At 47.1% G+C, this 25,469-nt stretch overlaps 1 protein-coding gene across 1 annotated transcript; it reads left to right on the top strand.

The window, feature by feature from the left end:
* The first annotated feature begins 1,117 nt into the window (after positions 1-1,117).
* On the top strand, positions 1,118-25,274 carry LOC144674958 (uncharacterized). The gene is made up of 9 exons (XM_078536049.1): positions 1,118-2,167; positions 5,218-5,358; positions 10,957-11,079; positions 12,456-12,572; positions 14,120-14,257; positions 16,575-16,754; positions 19,239-19,433; positions 22,714-22,905; positions 24,376-25,274. Exons 1-9 carry the CDS (start codon positions 1,145-1,147, stop codon positions 24,478-24,480), a joined length of 2,214 nt encoding a protein of 737 aa, XP_078392175.1. The 5' UTR covers positions 1,118-1,144; the 3' UTR covers positions 24,481-25,274.
* The last annotated feature ends 195 nt before the right edge of the window (positions 25,275-25,469 follow it).

Raw genomic sequence — 25,469 nt, 5'->3', positions numbered from 1 at the left:
GATTCCCCGACCAGGGGCAACAATCTCTCAGCGTCCACCCCGTCAAACCCCTTCAGAATCTTGTGTGTTTCAATGAGATCGTCTCTCATTCTTCTAAACTCCAGAGATTATAAACCCAATTTACTCAGCCTCTCATCATTGTCATCAATGGTAACAACCTGCTGTTTAAATCTGAGATTGCGGACTCTAGAGGCTTGAGCACAGGACGAGGGCAGTCACTATGTTACAGGACTGTAGGAGTGCTGCCCTGTCAGGTGACATTCGGACAGGGCGTTAAACAACCATTCATCCCTCTAACTATTGTTTGGTGTTATTGCTGTTTTAGTGAAATTTGGATGTTGCATTTTCACAGCCAACACATTTCATGTAGTAATTGGGTGGAAAGGTCTCTTGATGTTCTGGGAGTGTAAAAGGTGCAAGTTTCTTTTGAGTTGGGTAACTCCATTGCGGGGATCGAGGTATAATAATCATTCCCTGGTCCTACTTTTTTTTATTATTTGTTCACGGGATGTGGGCGTCGCTGACTAGGCCAGCATTTATTACCCATCCCTTGTTCCGAGGGCAATTAAAAGCCCATTGCTGTGGGTCTGGAGTCACCATGTAGGCCAGACCGGGTAAAGAGGGCAGATTTCCTAAAGGGTATTAGTGAACCAGGTGGGTTTTTGTCCTGCCAATCCACAATGTGTTTTCACGATCATCGTCTGACCGTTTATTGAATTCAATTTCCACCATCTACTGTGGTGGGATTTGAAGCCAGGGCATTACCCTGGGTCTCTGGGTTACTAGCCCAGTGACAATACCACTACACCACCACCTCCCCCCAAAGTTTAGGATCCACAGCACTATCCACTGAATGCGCTGGGGGAGGGCGTTGGGACCTGGGTCAACATTAACTCTAGGCGACTTGGCAAAACTTGTCAATGATTTCTCTTGGCACTATTTAGGCTGCGGGTGTAGTGGCAGCAGTGTCACCGAACTGGAGCATTGACTAACTTATTTCCCTTTCTTTAACGTGGCTTTCCTTGGGTTCTAATGGCTCTCTTTCCAACCCCTTCCACAAGGTGAATCTCGCCGATTAGACGGAGCCCCCTCTCCACTGTCTCTCCCGCCCCCCCCAATGCCCGGATGGTGAGGAGTTATCAGGATGAAGGAGCAGTGCCGGGTCTGTGCTTCGGAGCTGAAGGGAAACCAACGGCGCTGGATCTTCAGTTCACGGGCAACGGTCAACCTGCAGGTGGTTCTCTCGCGCGTCCTGGGGCAGCAGGTCACCCGCGATGGCCGAGGCGAGTTCCTGTGTGGCAAGTGCGCCTTCTCGCTCGAGAGGGTCTACCGCTTCGACACCGTCATCGCCCGCGTCCAGGCCCTCTCCATCGAGAAGATCCAACGCCTCCTGACCGAGAAGGATAGGTTGGCGCAGTGCCTGTGTTACCTCCATGGGCAGCACCACCCTCCTGCCAAGGGCCTATGCTACAAGGGCCAGGACATCACAGTGGACATTGCTGACCTCCCACATGCCCAGTATAACACCCTGCTCCAGGATGACCTGGCCATGTCTGAGTATGAGTGCTGGTCAGAGCAGAGCGGGAGTGAGTTTAACCCTTGTTCCTGCCAACACAGGAACTGTTCTGGGTGCAGTGCTATACGGGTCTCAGACTCCACCTACGAGTCAGTGTGTAAGATCCCTCGGCGATTGGCACGTGCCCTGTCTAAGGGGCACCTCTTTCAGCTTTCCAAGAACAAGTCACAGAGCATGCCCCTGGACTGGCTTCGGAGCCCAGAGAGGAGAGTTTCCAGCAGCAGCTCTGTCCAGTCGCTCTACACCAACAGTTCCCAGCCCCATTCCCGCTCCACGTCCATTTCCTCGCTTGGTGCAGTCCCCAGCTCTGAGAAAGAGAGCGAAGATCTGGTGTTCGACGACAGCCTGTGTCAGAGTTCCACGCTAGACCAGTCACTGGCCACCATGTTGCAGTGGATGAGGGCTGTCGTGTATCGGCCCGTTCACACTCTGCCCAGCAGCAAGATCCCAGTCCGTATCTGGAGCAGAAGCGGATTAATGTCAAACAGCTCGGAGACTCCACAGCGACAGCTCAGCTTTGGCGGAGATGAGGACTCCTTTCAGGAGCTGAGGAGTAAATTCTCTGTGGAGTATCTCCCCTTCAATCTGGAGGCAAGAATCTTTCTTTTTGTTCTTTTTACTCATGCTGCAACAACTTGCATTTATATAGCGCCTTTAACACAACAAAACATCCCAAGGCACTTCAGAATGTTGCTTTACCAAAAAAAAATGATAGTAGGCCAGATGACCAAAGGTTTGGTCAAAGAGGTGGGTTTTAAGGAATGTCTTAAAGGAAAGGTGAGGTAGAGAGTCGGAGAGGGTTTAGGGAGGGAACCCCAGAGCTCGGGGTCCAGGCAGCTGAAGACATGGCCGCCAATGGTGGGTGAGGTAGAGAGCCGGAGAGGGTTTAGGGAGGGAACCTCAGAGTTCGGGGTCCAGGCAGCTGAAGGCATGGCCGCCAATGGTGGGTGAGGTAGAGAGCCAGAGAAGGTTTAGGGAGGGAACCCCAGAACTCAGGGCCCAGGCAGCTGAAGACATGGCCGCCAATGGTGGGTGAGGTAGAGAGCCAGAGAGGGTTTAGGGAGGGAACCCCAGAACTCAGGGCCCAGGCAGCTGAAGACATGGCCGCCAATGGTGGGTGAGGTAGAGAGCCAGAGAGGGTTTAGGGAGGGAACCCCAGAACTCAGGGCCCAGGCAGCTGAAGACATGGCCGCCAATGGTGGAGAGATTAAAACCGGGAATGCTCGAGAGGCTGGAATTTAGACGAGCACAGAGATCTCGGAGGGTTTTGGGGCGGGAGGAGATTAGAGATTAGGGAGGGATTTGAAAACCAGGGTGAAAATTTTTAAAAACTAGACACTGGCTCCAGTCCAGCAATATTGAAAATCCCAGGGAGCACAGGGGTGATGGAGGAATGAGACTTGGTGCTGGTTAAGACAGAGCAGAGTTCTGGTGGGATTTGAACCCATGTCCCCAGAACGCTAGCCTCCAGTGAGCTTACCACTAGACCACCATCTTCCCCCATTGCCCTATAATGTGTCCACATCTCCACTTCTGAATGCCCTCTATTGAAGCAGTGCTGAAGTTTATTCATTTTCACACCAACAATTCTTGGATATATCTCCAGTGAAGATAACAGATGAGGAGTGGCCAGTTTCTAACAAGTGGCACTGTTAACATGCTGAATAATTTTTCATGTAGATTTTATTAGTTACTCCCCACCTCTTTCTGCCATTTGTCCTGTTTGGTTCACAGCTTATTTGGGTGTAATCTGTAGATCTGCTCACCTTGCTCTGACCATACATTTGCCTCTCTAATTTATTTGAATCTATTTTAAGCCAGTTCATCCTTGCGGCCTCGCTTTGAGGTGTTAAAGATGGAGGACTAGATGGGAAATCAAACCTGCTCTGGGTTCTGATGGAGTCAATCCTTAAAAACACGTTGAGTATCATTTTTGAAGAGGCAACAGAGAAGGTTGATGAGGGCAATGCTATTGATGTAGCGTACATGGGCTTCAGACAACATTTGATACAGTGCCACATGACAGGCTTGTGCATAAAGTTATGGCTCGTGGAATAAAATTGATACAAAACTGGCTGAGTGACAGAAAACGATGAATTGATGGATGTTTTTAGGACTGGAGGAAGGTTTGTAGTGGAGTTCCCCAGGCGTCAATGTTGGGACCCTAACTCCTCCTCGTCCTCATATATATTAATAGCCTAGACCTTGGTATACAGGGCACAATATCCAAGTTTTCAGATGATACTAAAATCAGAATCATTGTGAACTGTGAGGAGGACAGTGTAAAACTTCAACAGGACATAGACAAGTTGATGGAATATATGGACAGGTGGCATTTGAAGTTCAATCCAGAGACATGTGAAGTGATTCATTTTGGTAGAAAGAACATGGAGAGACATAGAATCAGGGGTACAGCTCTAAAGGGGGTGCAGGAGCAGAGGACCTGGGTGTATACGTGCATAAATCATTGAAGGTGGTAGAACAGGCGGAGAGAGAGGTTAATAAAGCATATAGTATCCTGGGCTTTATTAATAGGCGCATTGAGTACAAGAGCAGAGAGGTTATGTTGAACTCGTATAAGACACTAGTTGTGCCTCAGCTGTGTCCGGTTCTGGGTGTCACACTTTAGGAAGGATGTGAAGACATTGGAGAGAGTGTGGAAAAGATTCACGAGAATGGTTCCAGGGATGAGGAACTTCAGTTATGAGGATAGATTGGAGAAGTTGGGACTGTTTTCCTTGGAGAAGAGAAGGTTCAGAGGAGATTTGATAGAGGTTTTCAAAATCATGAGGGTTCAGGACAGAATGAATAGGATTGAGAACGAGAGTGCATTAAGATGATTGGAAAAAAAGAAATGGTGACCATGAGGAGAAACTTTTTTACGTAGTGAAGATCTGGAATGAACTGTCTGAGAGTGTGGTGGAGACAGGGTCAATCGAGTGGTTAGGATCTGGAATGCACTGTTTGAGAGTGTGGTGGAGACAGGGTCAATCGAGTGGTTAGGATCTGGAATGCACTGTCTGAGAGTGTGGTGGAGACAGGGTCAATCGAGTGGTTAGGATCTGGAATGCACTGCCTGAGAGTGTGGTGCAGACAGGTTCAATCGAGTGGTTAGGATCTGGAATGCACTGTCTGAGAGTGTGGTGGAGACAGGGTCAATCGAGTGGTTAGGATCTGGAATGCACTGTCTGAGAGTGTGGTGGAGACAGGGTCAATCGAGTGGTTAGGATCTGGAATGCACTGTCTGAGAGTGTGGGGGAGACAGGGTCAATCGAGTGGTTAGGATCTGGAATGCACTGTCTGAGAGTGTGGTGGAGACAGGGTCAATCGAGTGGTTAGGATGTGGAATGCACTGTCTGAGAGTGTGGTGGAGACAGGGTCAATCGAGTGGTTAGGATCTGGAATGCACTGTCTGAGAGTGTGGTGGAGACAGGGTCAATCGAGGCATTTAAGAGGAATTTGGTTTATTATTTGTAAAGGGAGAATGTGCAGGGTCACGGGGAGAAGGTGAGGGAGTGGCACTCGGTTAAATTGCCCCTACGGTGAGTCGACACAGTTGTTCAGTCCGATTCCTGAGTTTATTGTGTTCAGTGCTGACTAATTTATAAGAGCCTCTATGCACCATTCTTTGTTCTAATCAGAAGTTTCATAAACATGAACCTAAACGCGATGGGTTGCAGCAGACGGTCAGACAGCTGAGTGAACAACTCGAGGCAGCGAGGACCCACATCCAGAGCCTGGAGGCTCAGCTAAAAGAAAAGGAAAGAGTCTCCCCCCGGCAGGTCAGTCCGGCAATCCGCTTGCACCCACTGTGAGTGGCTCCGAATTCTCCCAGAAACACGGAGCCAAGCCTGGTTGGGGGAATTTGCACAATTTCCCATTCCTCGGCTTGGATTCGGTGAAAGTAGCAGAGTTTCGGGGTCCGCTTGAGTGTACGTGGTCCTTCCAGCCCTATGATTCCTGCGTTTCCCTTGCATTAGCAATCCAGTCACCCTGGGTATTGTAAGACCAGACTGCCAGGTCTGCCCTGGCATTGCCCTGGGCACTAGCAGCAACCTGGGAGAAACATTACCTGGGTCTTAACAAAAATAGAATGTATTTCAAAAGAACGTGAGAAACAGGAGCAGGGAGTGGACCATTCAGCCCATCGAGCCTGCTCCACCATTCAATATGATCATGGCTGATCTTGGGCTTGAACTCCCACTTACCTGCCCAATCCCCATTACCCTTAATTTGACAACAGACCAGAAATATGTCCATCCCGGTCTTAAATATATTCACTGATGGAGCATCCACAATCCTCCGGGGTAGAGAATTCCAAAGATTCACAAACCCTTTGAGTGAAGAAATTTTCCCCATCTGAGCCCTAAACGATCAGCCCCTTATCCTGAGACCGAGCCCCCGTGTTTTAGATTCCCCCGACCAGGGGGAAACAATCTCTCAGCGTCCACCCCGTCAAACCCCTTCAGAATCTTTTGTGTTTCAATGAGATCGACTCTCATTCTTCTAAACTCCAGGGAATATAAACCCAATTTACTCAGCCTCTCATCATCGGGACAACCCCCTCATCCCAGGGACCAATCTCATATCTAGTGAACCTTCACTGTCCTGCGTCCAATGAGAGTGAATCCTTTCTTTTTCTACACATTCATTTATGATGACCTTTTCTCAACCTTATAATTGTTAAAATTTATCCAAAAGCAAAATATGCTGGAATCCTAGAATAAAAACAAAGTGCTGAAAAAGACTCAGCAGGACCTGGCGCTATCTGTGGAGAGAGTAGAGAGAAAGAGTCAATGTTTGTGGCCTGTAACCTTTCATCAGACCTGGAAACAGTTAGAACTTTAATAGGTTTTGAGTGGGTGGAAATTGGGTGAAAGGAGAAGTTTGTGATGGGGGCGGAAGACAGGACATGACCAGAGAGTTGGTGGGACATGTAGCGTTCAGTCGCTCTTTGATTGAGAGTCTGGTAACTGCTCTATCTTCATCGTGCTTAAGCCTGGGCGTTGACTCAGAGTTAAAGCCAACAGAAGCTGCTAGACCTGGCTGAGTACACGTGCAGACATTTTGTGATTGCAGAGATAAACTCTTGTAAATAAACTTGTTGCACAAGTAGAAATGAGTGTCATCTCTGCATTGCTCCCAGATATACAACAGGGCAGAGTCAGAAGGAGTGGAAATGGGCCAAGTAAAGATGTGGCCAGAAGAGGTGTGAATGGCAAAATAATGACAGCTCTCACCCACAGCACAAAAAAATTAGAACTTATCCCGTTGGGTAACGAACAATTTAACTTTCTAACTGATGTGAGAAGGTGGTGCATCACCGGGAGACATGTCCTGTCCTCTGGGGTGTCAGAAGGAGGGGGAACCATATGACAAGCTCCTGGTATACTCTCACTAGAAGGTGGCAACTCTACCTGTCAGAGTGGCAGCAGGTGGTATCGCACCTCTGGTTAACATCATGGCGCTAAATCCCGACATCTGTCAGAGGAAGTGACTCATTCATTCTGTGCATATCTGACTTAGACTGAGGGCATCATCAGTTGGTTTACTGGTGGGGACCTCTCTCTCTGCATTGGTTTGATAAAGTCCCACATAAGAGGTTAGTGTGAAAAATTAAAGCACATGGGATTGAGGGTAATATATTGGCATAGATTGAGGATTGGTTAGCAGACAAGAAACAGACAGTAGGAATAAATGTGTCTTTTTTGGAATGGCAGGCGGTGACCAATGGGGTACCGCAGGGATCAGTGTTTGGGCCCCAGCTATTCACAATATATATCAATGATTTGGATGAGGGAACCAAATGTAATATTTGCAAGTTTGCTGACGACACAAAACTTGGTGGGGATGTGAGTGGTGAGGAGGATGTTAAGAGGCTTCAAGGCGATTTAGACAAGTTGAGTAAGTGGGCAAATACATGGCAGATGCAGTATAACGTGGACAAGTGCGAAGTTATCCTCTTAGGTAGGAAAAACAGAATGGCAGAGTATTATTTAAATAGTGATAGATTGGGAAATGTTGATGTGCAAAGGGACCTGAGTGTCCTTGTACACCAATCACTGAAAGCAAGCATGCAGGTGCAGCCAGCAGTTAAGAAGGCAGATGGTATGTTGGCCTTCATTGCAAGAGGAGTTGAGTATAGGAGCAAAGATGTCTTACTGCAGCTGTACAGGGCCTTGGTGAGACCACACCTGGAGTATTGTGTGCAGTTTTGGTCTCCTTACCTAAGAAAGGATATACTTGCCATAGAGGGAGTGCAGCAAAGGTTCACCAGACTGATTTCTGGGATGGCAGGATTGTTGTATGAGGAGAGATTGGGCCGACTAGACCTGTTTTCACTGGAGTTCAGAAGAATGAGAGAGGATCTCATTGAAATGTATAAAATTCTGACAGGTCTGGACAGACTGGATGCAGGGATGATGTTTCCTCTGGCTGGGGGGATCTAGAACAAGGGGTCACAGTCTCAGGATACGGGGTAGACCATTTAGGGCTGAGATGAGGAGAAACTTCTTCACTCAGAGGGTGGTGAACCTGTGGAATTCTCTACCACAGAAGCTGTGGAGGCCAAGTCACTGAATATATTTAAGAAGGAAATAGATAGATTCCTGGACTCTAAAAGCATCAAGAGGTCTGGGGAGAGAGTGGGAGTACTGCGTTGAGGTAGAGGATCAGCCATGACCATACTGAATGGTGGAGCAGGCTCGAAGGGCCGAATGGCCTACTCCTACTTTCTATGTATCTATGGTTTGCCTTTTCTCTGTAGAGTGAAAATAGAGACCCTGTCGACAGTACAATCAAATCCCTCAAGTTGTTGGACATCTGCAGCAGGCTAGTCCCTGACCAAGTCTAATAGCTCAGGATATTGGAATCGAACACAGTGAAGTTCTCCCCCACCCCCCTCCGAGGCCCAATGAACTTCACCCCGCCCAATTCTAAATATACTAGATGAGGGAGTGAACAGACCGGTTCAGGCAGGGATGTGTCAGAATAATCTCGTGATCCACTTTGCATAGCGATGAATGTTTTTCTGTACAACATGAAGGGTTGGGTTAACCCTTGATGGCAACAAATCCAGGCATTCGAACCCTTCGTCAATCTTCTTTAAAAAAGAGAGCGGTCACCAAAGCTTTTTGTCTCATCAGGACAAATGCAAGAATGCCAAATTTCAAACAACTTATGCTACAGGAGAAAAGGTTGCTGATTGGTTGGCAAGTTGACTCTGGACCAGGCATTGCCATGGAGATAGCAACAGGGGACTGTAGGCTCCCCCTGCTCCTAGACAATTCGCAACAGGTGCCAGGCTTGAACATATTCCTTTTGTTTGCATAGAACGGGTGGCTTCTAGCAGGCATAAATGAGCCGCGCCACGAGCTAGACTGATGATCTTAAATTGGTTGTTAGTGTAGCTATTAGCACACACGGCAAGTCCTGCGCAATCTTGGAATTACTCCACTAATCCTTTCTACAACCAGGTTTTGTTGGCATTTGGAATGAAATGAGTGGACAGAAGTTGAATAGATGTAACTCCTCAGCCCCATAGCGACCCCTATCTTAATCGGCACAAGGTGGTTGAAGGCACCTGTTGGAGTTGGGGCTTTCTAGTCATCGTTTGCTGGCCACCTAAGTGGCCAGTCTCTGTGTGATGCCTCTACAGTTGAATAGCTACTAAGCTTTTTCTGCTTATCACAAGGGCACTGCCTAGCAAGGTAGTGACCCCCACCCCCCGGGTTCTGGGTGTGAACACCTAACTCCACTTAAGCCGAGCACTAAATCTGGAAAAAGGGGACTAACCAGTTTGTGTTGATCGAGTGCCTCAATGCTTTACAAATAGGGTTTTGTTTCAAGGCAAACTGACAGCCGGCAGCAGAACAAATAACCCATTAACCTGTACGCTGTTTGGCAACTACACTGGCACCATTCCCTGCTATTCAAAATATAAATAAAATCATTGGGATTTCTTGGGCCTGTTTTAATCCATTCATGAGATGTGACTGTCACTGGCGAGGCCAATAATAATTGCCCTTTAAGGTGGCAGTGAGCTACCTTGCGATCAACTGAGTGTCTTGCTCGGCCACTTCAGAGGGTAGTTAAGAGTCAGGCAATTTGCTGTGGACCTGGAGTCACATGTAGGCCAGACCAGGGTAAGGAGGGCAGATTTCCTTCCCTAAAGGGCATTAGTGAACCGGTAATTTCATGTTCGTTACTGAGACTAACTTTTAATTCCAGATTTATTAAGGTGAATTGAATTTAAATCGGCCCAGCTACTGTGTTGGCATTTGAACCCCCATGTCCCAGAGCACTAATCTAGTTCTGGTATCAGAGATGGAAGGGGGGGATGTGAGGAAGAGGTTTTTTTACACAGTGAGTGATAATGACCTGGAACCCGCTGCCTATGAGAGTGGTGGAACCGGAGCTGATGAATGATCCCAAAAGGGAATGGGAACAAAGTGGGAGAAATGGGACTGATGGGATTGCTCCACAGGGCGGGCGGGGATGGGGGTGGGGGGGGGCTGGCATGGACTCGATGGGCCGAATGGCCTCCGGTGCTGCCATTACGACTCTGCTCTGGATTACTATCCGTTAAACCAAGGCCCTGTCTGTCCGCAAGGCACTTTTTTTGGAGAAGAGCAGGGGAGTTATCCCTGTTGTCCTGACCAATATTTGTCCCTCAAACCACATCATCAAAAACAGAAACCTGGTTATTTTCACACTGCTGTTCATGGGAATTTATGTGCATGAGTTTGCTGTTTCCTATATTACAGCAGTGACTACACTTTAAAAGTGCTTCATTGGCTGTAAAGTCAAAAGGATACCCCAAATGTAAATGCAAGTTTCTTTTTATTAGTTTAGCAGCATAACAACCATTCTTCAATACTCCTATTTAGCTGTCCCGTGTGAAATTCAGTACTGCACTGAAATGCTGCTGTTGTATATTTTATATCTGAGCTATGCAGAGATGACACTAGTTTCCATGTGTGTAACAGGAATATATTCACAGTGCTTTAAAATGTCTGCTCCATGATTGCAACACTTGCTTCCAGCAACTTCTACAGTTTGTTTACTTTACTGAGTCCACACCCAGGCTTCGCTGATCAAGCACAGTAAGCATTAATAGTAAACAGACTTGCATAATCAAATGCAGAATAACTGAACGCTACAGCTAGGACAAGTTTTTAAAAACCTGAGTCAAGCGGACACAGTTTGAACCATTGCGACAATCTACCTCTGAATCTTTGTTTTTGACATTTGAATCTAAATAAATTTCAGCTAACAAACGCATTTACATAATTTAATTAAAATTAATGAAATAAAGTGACAATCGACACTGTTCTATTAATCGTTCCTCCAGTTTCTCTGTCCTATGTTCCTCTTTTCAGGAGTTGAGTTTACAAACTCGGACAAAGAGCAGCCTAGGTGATCAGAGCTGTGAAATGTACTGTCAGAACCAAATGATACAGCGCCTGATATGTGAACTACACAGCAAGGAGCAGCTGTTACAGGTAAAGAGCCTTAAGACACCGTTATGTAGAAAGCATGGATGGAGGTCCTCAGCTTTGTAGAGAGTCTAGAGAAATTGTTGTTTGACTTAGCGAAGGTTAAGGGGAAATTCAATCGAGATGTGCAATATTGGAAGATGGGGATGGGGTTTGAAGAAATAGATATGGAAAATGTGAATCCACTGGAAGGATGGTCACTAACCAGGAGATATAGATAATAAGATATAATTGGCAAAAAAAGCAGAGAGGAGGGGTTAAAATCTTGGCTGAAAGAGGAGACATCCTATCAAAGCTCCTTGTTTTGCACTCATCAGGTCAGATGCCAGAATACCAAGTTTCAAAAAGGAGCAGCATTGATTAACATTTAGATGTGATTCTGCAATTGGACAGAACTTGCTGACCAATCCAGAGCGTGCTAAGAACTATAATAACCAACTTATGATCATCAGCCGGGCTTGCAATGTGGCTCACTTATGCTTGCTAGAAGCTCCATTTATTCATACACAGAGACTTGTCCTCTGCAGACAAAAGGGACATGCTCAGGGAATTGCACCTTTTTTAAACTGAACAAAAGTGTAGGGTGTAACAGTTCCCTGGTACATTCACCATGCCAATGCCTCAACCAATCGGCACCTTTTTTACCCCGTGCAGTATAAATTGTTGTTCCCTTTTGAAATTTGGTATTCTTGAACCTGTCCCGATGACAGCAAAATGAAGAACATCAACAGCGTGTTTTTTATTTTAACATAGCAAACCATGATCTGGAACACAGTGTCTGAAAGGGTTGGCAGAAGCAGATTTGTTTGTAAAGGTAACCGGATGAATATTTGACCAAAAAAGACATAGGGCCCTGTGGAGAGGACAGGGGAGTGAGAGGCTAATTGGATAGCTCTGTGGAAAGACCTGGCCTGGTCACGATGGGTCAGAAGTCTGCACCCTGAGCTGTATGATCCCTGAGATGAATGAGAGAGACCAGCGAGGTAGGTATTACAGGGGGGGAGGGGGATGCAGTGGCAGTAGATGGAGATTTGAGGGCAGTGTTGTTGAAGCTTGTGATTGGGCTACGCTAGTTTGAAATGGTGGCATTTTCATCCTATTCTGTACCAGGACGAGGTGAACGGGTCTCGCTGTTGAGAGATTAGCTTGTTTTAAATAGGAACGAAGTTGAACCTCTGTTTGTTTTTATACACTGGCTGTTTGTGGGCTTGACTGAGCTGTGGTGGATCTGTTTTTGGAATGTCATTGTATTTCTTTGCTGCCTCCTTCCTATTGTGCTGAAGCAGAGCTTAAATCTGGTATCTGTTCACTCTCTCTCTCTCTCTCTCTCTCTCTCGCTCTCTGTGTAATGTTTGTTTCCCTCCTCTGATCCCTCTGTCCAGGAGTGTGTGGAGTTAATCTCACAGCTCACTGGTGGCACCAGGTCTGTGACTGACGCAGAGATGGACATTGTTGGAAAACTCCGCGTGCGGCTGAAGGATCGAGACAAAGCTCTCCAGGTAAACCCGAGACTCCACCTCGCCTGAGACAGTCCCACCATCCCGCTGGGAACTCTTCTGAATATGTATCCATAGACGCACAGAACTAGTGTAATAGTTTGTTTATTTATTTGAAATATATATATTCTTACATAGGATATTGGTATCACTGGCAGGGCCCGTATTTGTTGCCATCCCTAATTACCCTTGAACTGAGTGGCTTGCTAGGCCATTTCAGGGGGCAGTTAAGAGTCAACCACATTTCTATGGGTCTGGAGTCACATGTAGGCCAGACCGGGTAAGGACGGCAGATTTCCTTCCCTAAAGGGGATTAGTGAACCAGATGGGTTTTTATGATGATAGTTGTCCTAGAACCATAGAAAAGTTACAGCACAGAAGGAGGCCATTCAGCCCATCTTGTCCATGGCAGCCCGAGGACACCCAGGTGCCCTTTCTAATCCCACCTTCCTGCACCCGGCCCATAGCCCTGCAGTTAACAGCACTTAAGGTGCAGATCCAGGTACTTTTTAAAAGAGTTTAGAGTTTCTGCCTCTACCACCAATTTGGGCAGTGAATTCCAGACACCAACTACCCTCTGTGTAAAAAAGTTCTTCCTCATGTCCCCCCTACACCTTCTGCCACTTATCTTGAATCTATGTCCCCTTGTTCTAGAATTCTCCACCAAGGGAAACAATTTTATCCTGTCCACTCTATTTATTCCCCTCATAATTTTATACACCTCAATCAAGTCACCTCTCAGCCTTCTTTGTTCTAAGGAAAATAACCCCAACCTATCCAATCTCTCCTCGTAGCTACACTTTTCTAACACTGGCAACATTCTTGTAAATCTCCTCTGCACTCTCTCCAGAGCTATTATATCCTTCCTGTAATGTGGTGACCAGAACTGCACACAATACTCCAGTTGTGGCCTCACCAGTGTTTTATACAATTCCAACATTATATCCTTACTTTTATATTCTATACCTCTGCCAATGAAGGAGAGCATTCCATATGCCTTCTTTACAACTTTGTCTACTTGAACTGCTGCCTTCAGGGACCTGTGTACTTGTACGCCAAGATCTCTCACTTCACCTACCCCTCTTAGTATATTCCCATTTATTGTGTAATCCCTGTAACTGTTTGACCTCCCTAAATGTATGACCTCACACTTCTCTATGCTAAAATCCATCTGCCACTTTACCGCCCACTCCACCAACCCACCTATATCGTCATGGTCACCATTAATGAGACAAGCTGTATATTCCAGATTTATTAATTGAATTTAAATTCCTCCATGGTGGGATTTGAACCCATGTCCTCTAGATTACTTGTCCAGTGACATTACCACTGTGCTATCTCCCAGCAGCGTACAGGCTGGTGCCTGGGGCCTGGGGCCTTAGGTCTGTATTCAGTAGGGAGGAAGAACATGGTTTTGTAACTGTGATTCTTGACTGTATAGAGATTGGTGTTGTTAGCAGTCCCAAGGCAGGCAGGATTGTCCACCCGAAATCTCTCTATCCTCTCTTGTCCCCCAGTTGCCTGTAAATTATTTCAATTTCTTTTTCAAGCAATCTGCGGATGAGAAATTCGCTGCCGTTGAGGAGAAGGAGGCTGAAATCGGGCAGCTGCGGTCAGTCCTGAGGGAGAAGGACCAGGATGTGAACCGTCTAAGCGAGCTCCTCGCCAACAATGAGGAATTGATCAACGTGAGGCCCACACTGCACACGCTCCCCAACCTCCGGCCCACGTTCCCTACCCTTCCCAAGGCTCATTCCCCTGCCCCACACCCTCCTGTGCCCCTTTGAAGTGATGCAGGCTCAGTTCTCCCCACCCTCTACACTCTTTTACGTTTTAACTATGGGTCGCTTTGCTCATGAACCAGTTGCAGGTTTATCTGTCGGAGGGTGAGTCCTTTACAATACACGGCAGACGCAGAGACCAATGTGAAATGGAGCACATCCTATTTATTTACACACACAACAGAGCATTAACATGATGTGTGCGTCTCCAGCCAGACCCTACTCCAGACTAACGTTAACATGGGTGCCCGAGCTACACAGATATTGGGTCTTACAGTCACGTGGTCAATCTGCTCACAGTCTCTAAAAGGTGTATTACACCTCCGATTACCTCACACACACACACACGCACACACGTATGCGCACACACCCCAGCACTGAACTATTACAAAAATAAAATACTGCAGATGCTGGAATTCCTGAATAAAAACAGAAAATGCCGGAAATACTCAGCAGGCCGGGCAGCGTCTGTGGAGAGAAACAGTCGATGTTTCATTGTGAAAGATCAACACAACCTGAAACACGAACGCTCTCCCTCTCCACAGGTACTGCCAGACCTGTTGTTTTTAACACACACTAAACTTTTCCTTTTGACTTCACTCCTCGTTGGATCCCCATCGATATTCCTGCCCATGACTGATGCAATTTCAATTCCTCCTGCCATCAACCACCCTGGCCTTCCTCTGCGATTTCTCTCCTCCAGGCTATCTCCAGTGTTGTGTCTGTCACATCGCAAGCCTGATCTCCTAGAGCCTCCCTCTGTCCCACAGGCGAAGTCATTGCCTTGCTGTCTCTTTGTGTACAATGTCACTGTCCGCCATGTGCGCTATTAGCTCTCAGCTCTAGTAAGAGGTATGTTTGCTCACAGTATTACAATCCAGACAGGAGCTCTATAGAATTATAGAATTGTTAAGAGAACAGAAGGAATCTTTTCAGTCCATCATGTTGGTGTTGGTCCTGTGAAGCAGCAACACTCCCCTGCCTTCACCACTTAGCCCTGAAAATGTTCCCTTTTACGGGTATCGATCCAATTTTGAAAGCCGCAATTGAACCTCCTCCCCCTTCTCCCCCCCCCCCACCCCCTCCTCTCCTCTCCTCTCTGGGCCTCCCTCTGCCCTGCTCCCCTCCGGTCTCAGGCAGTGCATTCCAGGTCCCAACCACTCACTATATTTTAAAGAGCAAGTTTTTCCTCCTGTCTCCATTGCTTCTTTTGCCAATCACCTGTGTCCCTCTGGTTCTCAATCCTCCCACCAATGGGAACAGTTTCTCCCTATCTACTCTGTCTAGACTCCTCATGATTTTGAAAACCTCTATCAAATTCCCTCTCGGCCTCTCTTCTCCAAGGAAAACAGTCCCAACTTCTCCAATCTATCCTCATAACTGAAGTTCCTCACCCCTGGAACCATTCTCGTGAATCTTTTCTGTCTGTCTAATTCCTTCACTAGCCAAGAACTGAACTCAATACTCCAGTTGAGACTGAACTGGTGTTTGTTTCTCTTTGTATGTAGGTTTATTATACCTTCCTTGCTTTTGCACTCAAATCCTACATTATAAAGCCCAGGATACTGAACGTTTTACTTAACTTTATTAACTGGCGGTGGGAATAGCTGATGACTTGCAATGAGGGCCTGTCCAACTCCACAGCTGTTAACACCTTTCTCAACAATTCCTCATGGAGATGTGAAATAGCAGAAAAACAGTGTTTAATATACATTTGCAAAATCTAGAACTAATAAAAACATAATGACGTGATTCGATAATTGTTTGATCCTATCAGCCTGTGGCGTTCTCTTCCCCCAGCGAGCACTGGTTATTATTTACTCGGGCTGAGTTAGGTTAGGGAGTCGAGGGTCATGAGGGGAGAATGGGGGGCAGACAGGAAAGTGGAGTTGGGACCACAACCAGATCAGCCAAGATCTTATTGAATGGTGGAGGGGGCTCGAGGGGCTGAATGGCCTCTCCTGCTCCTAAGTTCTATGTTTCTCAGCCTGCCCTGCCACCTTCAATGATTAGTGCAAATAAACCCCCAGGCCCCTCTGCTCCTGCGCCCCCCTCTAGAATTGCACCTCCAAAGTCTGACAGGAACTGTAATGTCCTTGGATGATCCCCTTCTACGAGTGGAATGTTACACCCTTTAATCAGTAAATTGTCTCGCTCCGGAGAGTTCCTCTACTGGACGGGTTTATTCTCTACTCAGCCAGGCTGTCCCCTGTCTCTGTTCCAGATGTTGAACCACATCCTGAAGAAGAAGCATGCTGCTGTTGAACAGCTGGAGACACTGTGCACAAGCCTGAAGGAACTCTGTAACCAGCGGGATGAAAAGAGAGTGTGCGCCCTGCGGGAGAAAGATAGCATCATCGGTCAGCTCCAAGCAGCTCTAGAGAACCGTGCCAAAGATGTGGAGGTACGACCGGGAGAGAACTACTGGCTTAATCTCCCTGGGCCATGAGTGGGAATCTCGCAATGGCAATGCTTGTTAGAATTTACATTTTGTTTTTATTTTAAAGAATCTGGTAACCAATTGACAGAAAAGCCCAGCTGCCTCGCTCCTGTCCTTCAGGGAAGGGATCTGCAGTTTTTACCCACCCTTGCTGAAGCCAATCTCGCAGCAGCGGGCATTTCGGGTCAGTAGGCATGGACTAGCGGGTTACTGCCTGGATCAGCGCTTGGGGCCCCAGCTATTCATAACCTACACCAATGATTTCGGGTGTGGGGGTTAAAGGTTGCAGATGATGCTCCACTAGGTGGAGGTGTGGGTTGTTAGGAGGATGCAAAGACTCTCCAAGGTGATTTGGGAGAGGCTAAGCGAGTGGGCAAAAATTGGCAAATGGAACACAATGTGGGAAAATGTGAGGTGGGAGAAACAGAAATAGAATATTTCTCCAATAGTGAGAGGCTGGGACATGTCAAACTTCAAACGGACTAGGGTGTCCTTGTTATTGAGTCACTGAAAACTAACATGCAGGTACAGCAAACCCATCAAGAAGGCAAATGGTATGTTGGCCTTTATTACGAGAGGTTTGTGTACAGGAGTAAAGATGTCTTGCTGCAGTTATATAGAGGTGAGGCTGCACCTGGAGTATTGGCTGCAGTTTTGGTCTCTTTACCCAAGGAAAGATATACTTAGCATAGAGGGAGGGCAGTGAAAGTTCACCAAACTAATTCCTGGGATTGTCCTATGAGGAAAGATTAAGAGAACAAAGAGCAAAGAAAAGTACAGCACAGGAACAGGCCCTTCGGCCCTCCAAGCCTGCGCCCATCATATTGCCCGTCAACTAAAACATTTTGCACTTCCGGGGTCCATATCCCTCTATTCCCATCCTATTCATGTATTTGTCAAGCTGCCTCTTAAACACCACTATCGTGCCTGCTTCCACCACCTCCTCTGGCAGCGAATTCCAGACACTCACTACCCTCTGCGTAAAAAACTTGTCCTGCACATCTCCTCTATAGTTTTCTCCTCTCACCTTAAATCAATGTCCCCTAGTAATTGACTCTTCCACCCTGGGAAAAAGCTTCTGACTATCTACTCTGTCCATGCCACTCATAATTTTATAAACTTCTATCAAGTCGCCCCTCAATCTCCGTCGCTCTAGTGAGAACAATCCGAGTTTCTCCAACCTCTCCTGATAGCTAATAATCTCCAGACCAGGCAGCATCCTGGTAAACCTCTTCTGCACCCTGTCCAATGCCTCCATATCCTTCTGGTAATGTGGTGACCAGAACTGCACACAATATTCCAAGTGTGGCCTAACTAAGGTTCTATACAGCTGCAGCATGACTTCCCAGCTTTTATACTCAATACGCCTGCCAATGAAGGCAAGCATGCCATATGCCTTCCTGACTACCTTACCCACCTGCGTTGCCACTTTCAGTGACCTGTGGACCTGTACACCCAGATCCCTCTGCCCGTCGATGCACTTAAGGGTTCTGCCATTTACTGTGTAATTCCTGAGACGGGGCCTTTATTCTCTGGAGTTTAGAAGAATGAGAGGTGATCTCATTCAAACATACACAATTCTTACAGGGCTCGATAGGGTAGTAGCAGGAGGGGTGTTCCCCCTGGGGGGAGTGGGTCTAGAACCAGGGGACACAGTCTCAGAATAAGGGGCAGGTTATTTAGGGCTGAGATGAGGAGGAATTTCTTCACTCAGAGGGTGGTGAATATTTGGAATTCTCTACCCCAGAGGGCTGTGGAGGCTCAGTCACTGAGTACGTTCAAGACTGAGCTCGGTAGATTTTTACATATTAAAAACATCGAGGGACAGTGCAGGAAAATGGTGTTAAAGTAGAAAATCAGCCATGATCTCATTGAATGGCAGAACAGGCTCGAAGGGCTGAATGGCCTACTCCTGCTTCTATTTCTCTAGTGCTTTTAATGCAATCAAACATCCCAAAGAGCTCCACAGGAACATTATAAAACAAAATATGACACTGAGCCACAGAAGGCCAAAAGCTTGGTCAAAGAGATCGGTTTTAAGGAGCATCTTAGAGGAGGGCTGTGAGGTAGAGAGATGTATGGAGGGCATCCCCAAGTGGGATTGAATATTAACTACCCTCTGAAGCGACCCTCCAACGTGCTCAACACCTCTAAAAGCTGCCTTGCCAGCAATGCCCAAATTCCATATCGGGGTGAAACCTGTCCCCACGATGGCACCTTCTTTGCTGAACTGGCTCTGGGTACATGTCCATGGTGCAGAGGCATTTGGTGTGATGAATACTCGCTGGTCACATCCTGTATGCTCCGAGACCGAGCAGCAGGGCACTCGTGTTGGGTCAGCCTCTGAGATCGGGGCTGGTTGTCGGCCTGGGGTTACGGTGGGGTTGGTGGGTAGGGAGCTCCTCTCTCTGTTCTGAACTGCCTCTCCTTTCCTCTCCGCGTGTCCAGGCCCTGACAGACTCGCTGCTCAGCCAGGGTCTGAGCGATGGCTCCGACATCTCCACACGCCTCTGCCTGAGACTGAAAGACAAGGAGCGGCTTCTGTCCCAGGTCCTCGGGGAACGCGATTGCCAGGTTACTGAGCAAGCGAAAGCCATCGAGGAGCTTTTAAACAGCATTGACAGGAAGGATCAGATTATCAAGGTAAGGCCCCACCATGCCAGACTGGGAAAGAAAGTAAGAGCCCATGGGATCCAAGGCAAGGTGGCACATTGGATCCAAAATTGGCCGAGAGGCAAGCAGCAGAGGGTGATGGTCGAGGGATGTTTCAGTGACTGGAAGTCTGTTTCCAATGGAGATCCACAGGGCTCAGTGCTGAGGCCCTTGCTGTTTGTAGTGTACATCAATGAATGGGACTTGAATGTAGGGGTGCGATCAAGAAGTTCGCGGTTGACACAAAAATTGGTAGGCTGGTAAATAGTGAGGAGGATAGCCATTAACTGTAAGAGGATATCAATGTTCTGGTCAGGTGGGCAGAGCAGTGGCAAATGGAATTCAACCCGGAACATGTGAGGTGATGCACTTGGGGTGGGCTAATAAGGCAAGGGATTATGCTGGGACCTGGAAAGTACTGAAGATCGGAGGGACCTTGGTGTGCATATCCACAGATCCCTGAAGGTAGCAGGGCAGGTAGGTGGTTAAGAAGGCATATGGGATACTTACCTTTAATAGCCAAGGCACAGAATACAAGAGCAGGGAGGTTACGCTGGAACTGTATAAACCGCTGGTTAGAGCACAACAGGAGTACTGCATGCAGTTTTGGTCACCACATTATAGGAAGGATGTGATTGCACCAGAGAGGGTGCAGAGGAGATTTACCAGGATGCTGCCTGGACTGGAGGGTTTGAGCTATGAGGAAAGATTGGATAGGCTGGGGTTGTTTTCCTTGGAGCAACAAAGTTTAAGAAGGGACCTGATAGAGGTGTATTAGATTATGAGGGGCATAGATAGGGAGGATAGTAAGGTGCTTTTCCATTAGTAGAGGGGTCAATAACCAGGGGGCATAGATCTAAGGTAAGAGGTAGAAGGCTAAGAGGGGATTGAGGAGAAGTTCTTTCACCCAGAGGGTGGTGGGAGTCTGGGACTCACTGCCTGAAAAGTTGGTTGAGTCAGAAACACTCGTAACATTTAAGAAGTATTTAGATATTCACTTGCATTGCAGTAGCCTCCAGGGCAATGGGCCAAGCGCTGGAAAATGGGATTAGTGTAGTCAGATCTTTGTTGACCAGCACGGACTCGATGGGCCAAATGGCCTCCTCTTGTGCTGTAAATGTCTGAGTGTGAGTCTGAGGTATAGACTTGGCAGCCATTCACCCGGCTCCTGACAGAGTGACTAAGTTCTCACGCTCCCTTTTAAAGCAGTAATCCTGAGCGTGTGTTAAAACAATCCCAACACTGCTCACTAAGTCCCACATTTCAGGAACATTTAGCTTGTTTAATCGAGTTCCTGGGTTTGTCCTTTTTTATTCTTTCACGGGATTCGGGCGTCGCCGGCTAGGCCCGCATTTATTAGCCGCCCCTTTCGTCCCTGGATTGCCACCAATCCCAGGGTCTGATCCAAGGTCTGGGGAACGGGATGAGACCTGGGTGGGATCTGGGTGGGAACTTGTGAATTGCCAAGGGGGGAAGGAAATCTTCTGTCCTTACCTGGCCTGGCCTACGTGTGATTCCCGCAATGTGGTTGACCCTCTTCTCGAGGGCAATTGGGGATGTACAGCCAACACTGGCCTTGCTAATCTGAGTAGGCTCTTTCCACTTAGATTAGGAGAAATAAACACGAGAGGACATGGCTTTAAGGTGAAAGGGGAAAGTTTTAGGAGAAACATTAGGGGGAACTTCTTCACTCAGAGAGTGGTGAGAGTGTGGAACGAGCTACCATCTGACGTGGTAAATGCGGGCTCACTCTTAAGTTTTAAGAATAAATTAGATAGATACATGGATGGGAGAGGTCTGGAGGGTTACGGACTGGGTGCAGGTCAATGGGACTAGCGGAATAATATTTTGGCACAGACTAGAAGGGCCGAATGGCCTGTTTTCTGTGCTGTAGTGTTCTATGGTTCTAAGGTTCTAGAGACGCCCACATCCCATGAACAAAAATAAAATGGGTCTGGGACTGATTCAGAAATGATACTGAGAGAGACCCCAATGATGGAAAGAGTTAGGAAGAGCAGACCCAAAATGACTTGTTCCACCCAAGCACCCTACACTTAACGTTATCCTGTCTTACTTATGCTGTATCCCAACAGGTTATTTTTCTGGAAGAGATCTATCCAATGTGTTAATTCAATCCGCTGCTATTTCCCTACAAAGCCACTTCTATAGTCTGATTGCTCTCACTCACTGGGATATTGCCTATCAATAAGATTTAGGTTTACATTCCTTCACATACAGGCTGTGCGCTCTTTTTTGGGGTTTTACTGCTCTGGACAAGATGAGATAGCTTTATCAGGAGCAACATTATTCCCAGGGTCATTCGAGTCCTGACAATAACAATTGTGTCACACTGCAGCCTGAAGTGAACCCACAGAAGTGTTGTACATTGTGACAGCATTTACTATCGCATCTCTGCTCAATACCGACTTTTTAATGAATCTCCTCACTGCCGCTGAACATTGTCTCAATACCTTCAGTTTATTATTGCTCCTGTTCCTCTTTTAATAGGCATGTGTTCCAGTGTTTCACACTAATATCTATTTGCAACCTGCACTTTGCATTCAAGCGTGTTTTTCTTTAATTAAATGCCTCAAATGCCTGCGTATGTACTGGGAGTTGGTCCGTAGCATAATCTGCAGGTATTCTAGGCAAGTTAACATATTTCCCAAAATAATTAAAGGTTGTTTGGCCCTCCAGCAGTTGAGTTACAGAATAAAAACCCATGGGGAATGGTCTCTCCTCTATAGCAGCTCCTCCAAACCTGTGTTTACTCCTGAGGCTGCAGTGGTGCATTGACAGGTTATGTCTGACTGACAGGTTATGTCTGTCTGACTGTATCTCGTCTGCCGACAGCAGCAGTCTCTGTAGCTCCCTGTTGGCTACTCCTGGGTCACTGGCAGTGGTCATGAGCTGGAACTTGCTGCCTATGAGGGTGGAGAGAGCGGAGACGATGAATGATTTCCAAAGGAAATTGGACAGTGCTTGAAGGCAATAAACTTGCAGAGCTGGGAAATGGGGCTGACTGGATCGCTGTACGGAGAGTGGGTATGGACCCAATGGGCAAAATGGCCTCTTTCTGTGCTGTAATGATTCCATGACACTAGTTAACTATACAACCCGTAGGATGAACCCAGTCTCCTGTGACCATTACTGAACTGGGTGTTTGCTGTGTCAAACTGAACCTGTTGTAACCTTGACTCCCTCCGACCAGCAAGCTGTGTTCTGCACTGAGGTAACAATCTTTTTCTGTGATCTCCCTTCACCATTCCAGGAAATATCAGATCGTCACCTGGAAATGCTTGCAGTTCAAGCTCAGGAAGCACATGCACTCAAACAGCAGCTGTCTGCCAAAGCCAAAGAGCTGGAAAAATTGGCCAAGTTGGATTCTACAGCAGCACAGGAGTGCTTCATTGAGCTAGCTCATCTGAAGACACTTCTCGATGATAAGGATCAACTGATTCTGGTAATGAACCGTGCTGAATTTTACAGATAAATATTCACAGGAAAACAGATTAAGGCAATGGTGTGTAATCTTACCCCTAGCACACTGGAGGGCTCTGTAACTGTGCTTATTCCCTGACACTGATTTGGGTTCTGTCTATAAGAATTAGGGGCAGGAGTAGGAGATTCAGCACCCCCACCGCCATTCAATACCATCATGGCTGACTTGCTTGTGGCCTCAACTCCTTTTGTCAATCAAAAATCTATCCAGCACATCCAAGAATATATCCAATGACCCAACCTTTACTGCTCACCAGAGAGAAGCATTCCACAGGGTAACAGCCCCTCCTGGAGTAAGAAACCGACCATCAAAGTCTGAATGACCCTTCAACAGAACTAAGGAAAAATAGAAGAGAGGTGAAATATAAGCTGGTTTAAGGGGGGTGGGACAAGTAGAGCTGGATAGAGGGCCAGTGATAGGTGGAGATAACCAAAAGATGTCACAGACAAAAGGCCAAAGAGGTGTTGAAGGTGGTGATATTATCTAAGGAATGTGCGAATTAAGGGTATAAAGCAGGACAAGCAAGGTGCAGATAGCCCTAGTGGGGGTGGGGTGGGGGGAAGGAATCTGAAAAGGTTAAAAGGTAGAGATAAAACAATGGATGGAAATACATTTAAAAATGATGGAAATAGGTGGGAAAAGAAAAATCTATATAAATTATTGGGGAAAAAAAGGGGATCGGAAAGGGGGTGGGGATGGAGGAGAGAGTTCATGATCAAAACACCCAAGCCAGCTCTCTTTAATCCAATTAAAACATATCCGCAGACTAAACCTCTATATTTTAAAAGAAAAATATTTCCTAATAATATTATATACATTAATAGCTTCATGACACGCACATATACACCCAGGGCCCTCTGCTCCTACACCCCCTTCAGATTTGTAAATATCTAGACCCCAGTCAATGGGTTCCTGAATTACTGACTGCAGGGGAGGGCGATTGGAGGTGGGAGGTGGGTTTGGCTGCTGTTGGGGAGATTCTTTGTAGACCAACTTTTGATCGACAAGAGAGTCGAGGGTTATGAGGGGGTGGGGGTGGGTGGGTGCAGGCAGGGAAGTGGAGTTAAGGCCACAATCAGATCAGCCATGATCTTTTTGAATGGCAGAGCAGGCTCGAGGGGCCGAATGGCCTCCTCCTGCTCCTAACCTTCGATTTGGTGGAATGTAATTGGAGTTCATTGGATGGGAAACCAGGCAGTGAGGGAGTGAACAGTGTAGTGAGCATTGGGTTCCTGACTGATAACTGGTTTCACTCTGGGATCATTAGCCTGGAATCAGTTCCCCTCGTGTCATCGGGGCTCATTTATTATAAACCGAAACCATAAAAACTGCTGGCTCCCCTCCCTCCTTTTCAAACTGAGGGCTTGTTATTAGCTTAACATGTTACCAAATGGATCCTTGTGTTTAAAATTCCTTCTATCTCTGGAACAGAACCTATTGGACGATGGAAAGGTGAGAGATCAGGTCCTCTCGCGCCTTCAGGACCAGTTGCGTGACAGTGTGTTGCTGAAGGTCGGAGTGAAGCAGACCCTTTGAGGCGGAAGGTTATAGGTGAAAGGTTGTACACCAGGTTGGCACACGCCCTTCGACCCTGCACCTACCCAGAGGAACTGCAACATGGCAGCTGCCTTGTGTTTTACTGATTCGAATCTCTCTCCCTGACATGAACAATAGTTGAGCTCTCTCTGTTCAATGGAAATTTGAATACTCCACATGCACTGACTAACCCACCAAGCTGAGCAATGTCCTGCCTTATCATTCTCTGCACCGCACATTTGAGGTTATTTCAGAAATTCGACACCACTGCGGCCTCAACATCAGAAACAGCTGAAGGTTCTGGGTGAAGGATGCAATGGGTCTGTGTGTGGAGCCTGAACATTAAACTCTGCCTCCAGCTGCAGACAGACCGTGTGGAGCCCGAACATTAAACTCTGCCTCCAGCTGCAGACAGACCGTGTGGAGCCCGAACATTAAACTCTGCCTCCAGCTGCAGACAGACTGTGTGGAGCCTGAATATTAAACTCTACCTCCAGCTGCAGACAGACTGTGTGGAGCCCAAACATTAAACTCTGCCTCCAGCTGCAGACAGACTGTGTGGAGCCCGAACATTAAACTCTGCCTCCAGCTGCAGACAGACCGTGTGGAGCCCAAACATTAAACTCTGCCTCCAGCTGCAGACAGACTGTGTGGAGCCCGAACATTAAACTCTGCCTCCAGCTGCAGACAGACTGTGTGGAGCCCGAACATTAAACTCTGCCTCCAGCTGCAGACAGACCGGCTTTTGCATTATCAACATCTCAGCCTCTGGAGTATTCGCAATGTTCTCTCTCCTTTTCTTTTGAAGGTGTCACATTGATCCCGGTGAACAATGTTCCCAAGAGCAGCTGAACAGCCAAAGATTACCAGCCGGCCAAATTATCCCCCCTTTCCTGGTCAGACTTGTTGAAAGTTTGAGAAATTGGGAGTGGGGTGGGAGGGGAGGTGGTTTTTAAATACATTTTCTCTTGTACTTGTGGGAATGGTCT

Source organism: Cetorhinus maximus, unplaced genomic scaffold, assembly GCF_964194155.1.
Source record: "Cetorhinus maximus unplaced genomic scaffold, sCetMax3.hap1.1 HAP1_SCAFFOLD_868, whole genome shotgun sequence".
In the NCBI taxonomy this organism is placed as follows: domain Eukaryota; kingdom Metazoa; phylum Chordata; class Chondrichthyes; order Lamniformes; family Cetorhinidae; genus Cetorhinus; species Cetorhinus maximus.
This window is presented reverse-complemented; position numbering and strand designations above follow the sequence as displayed.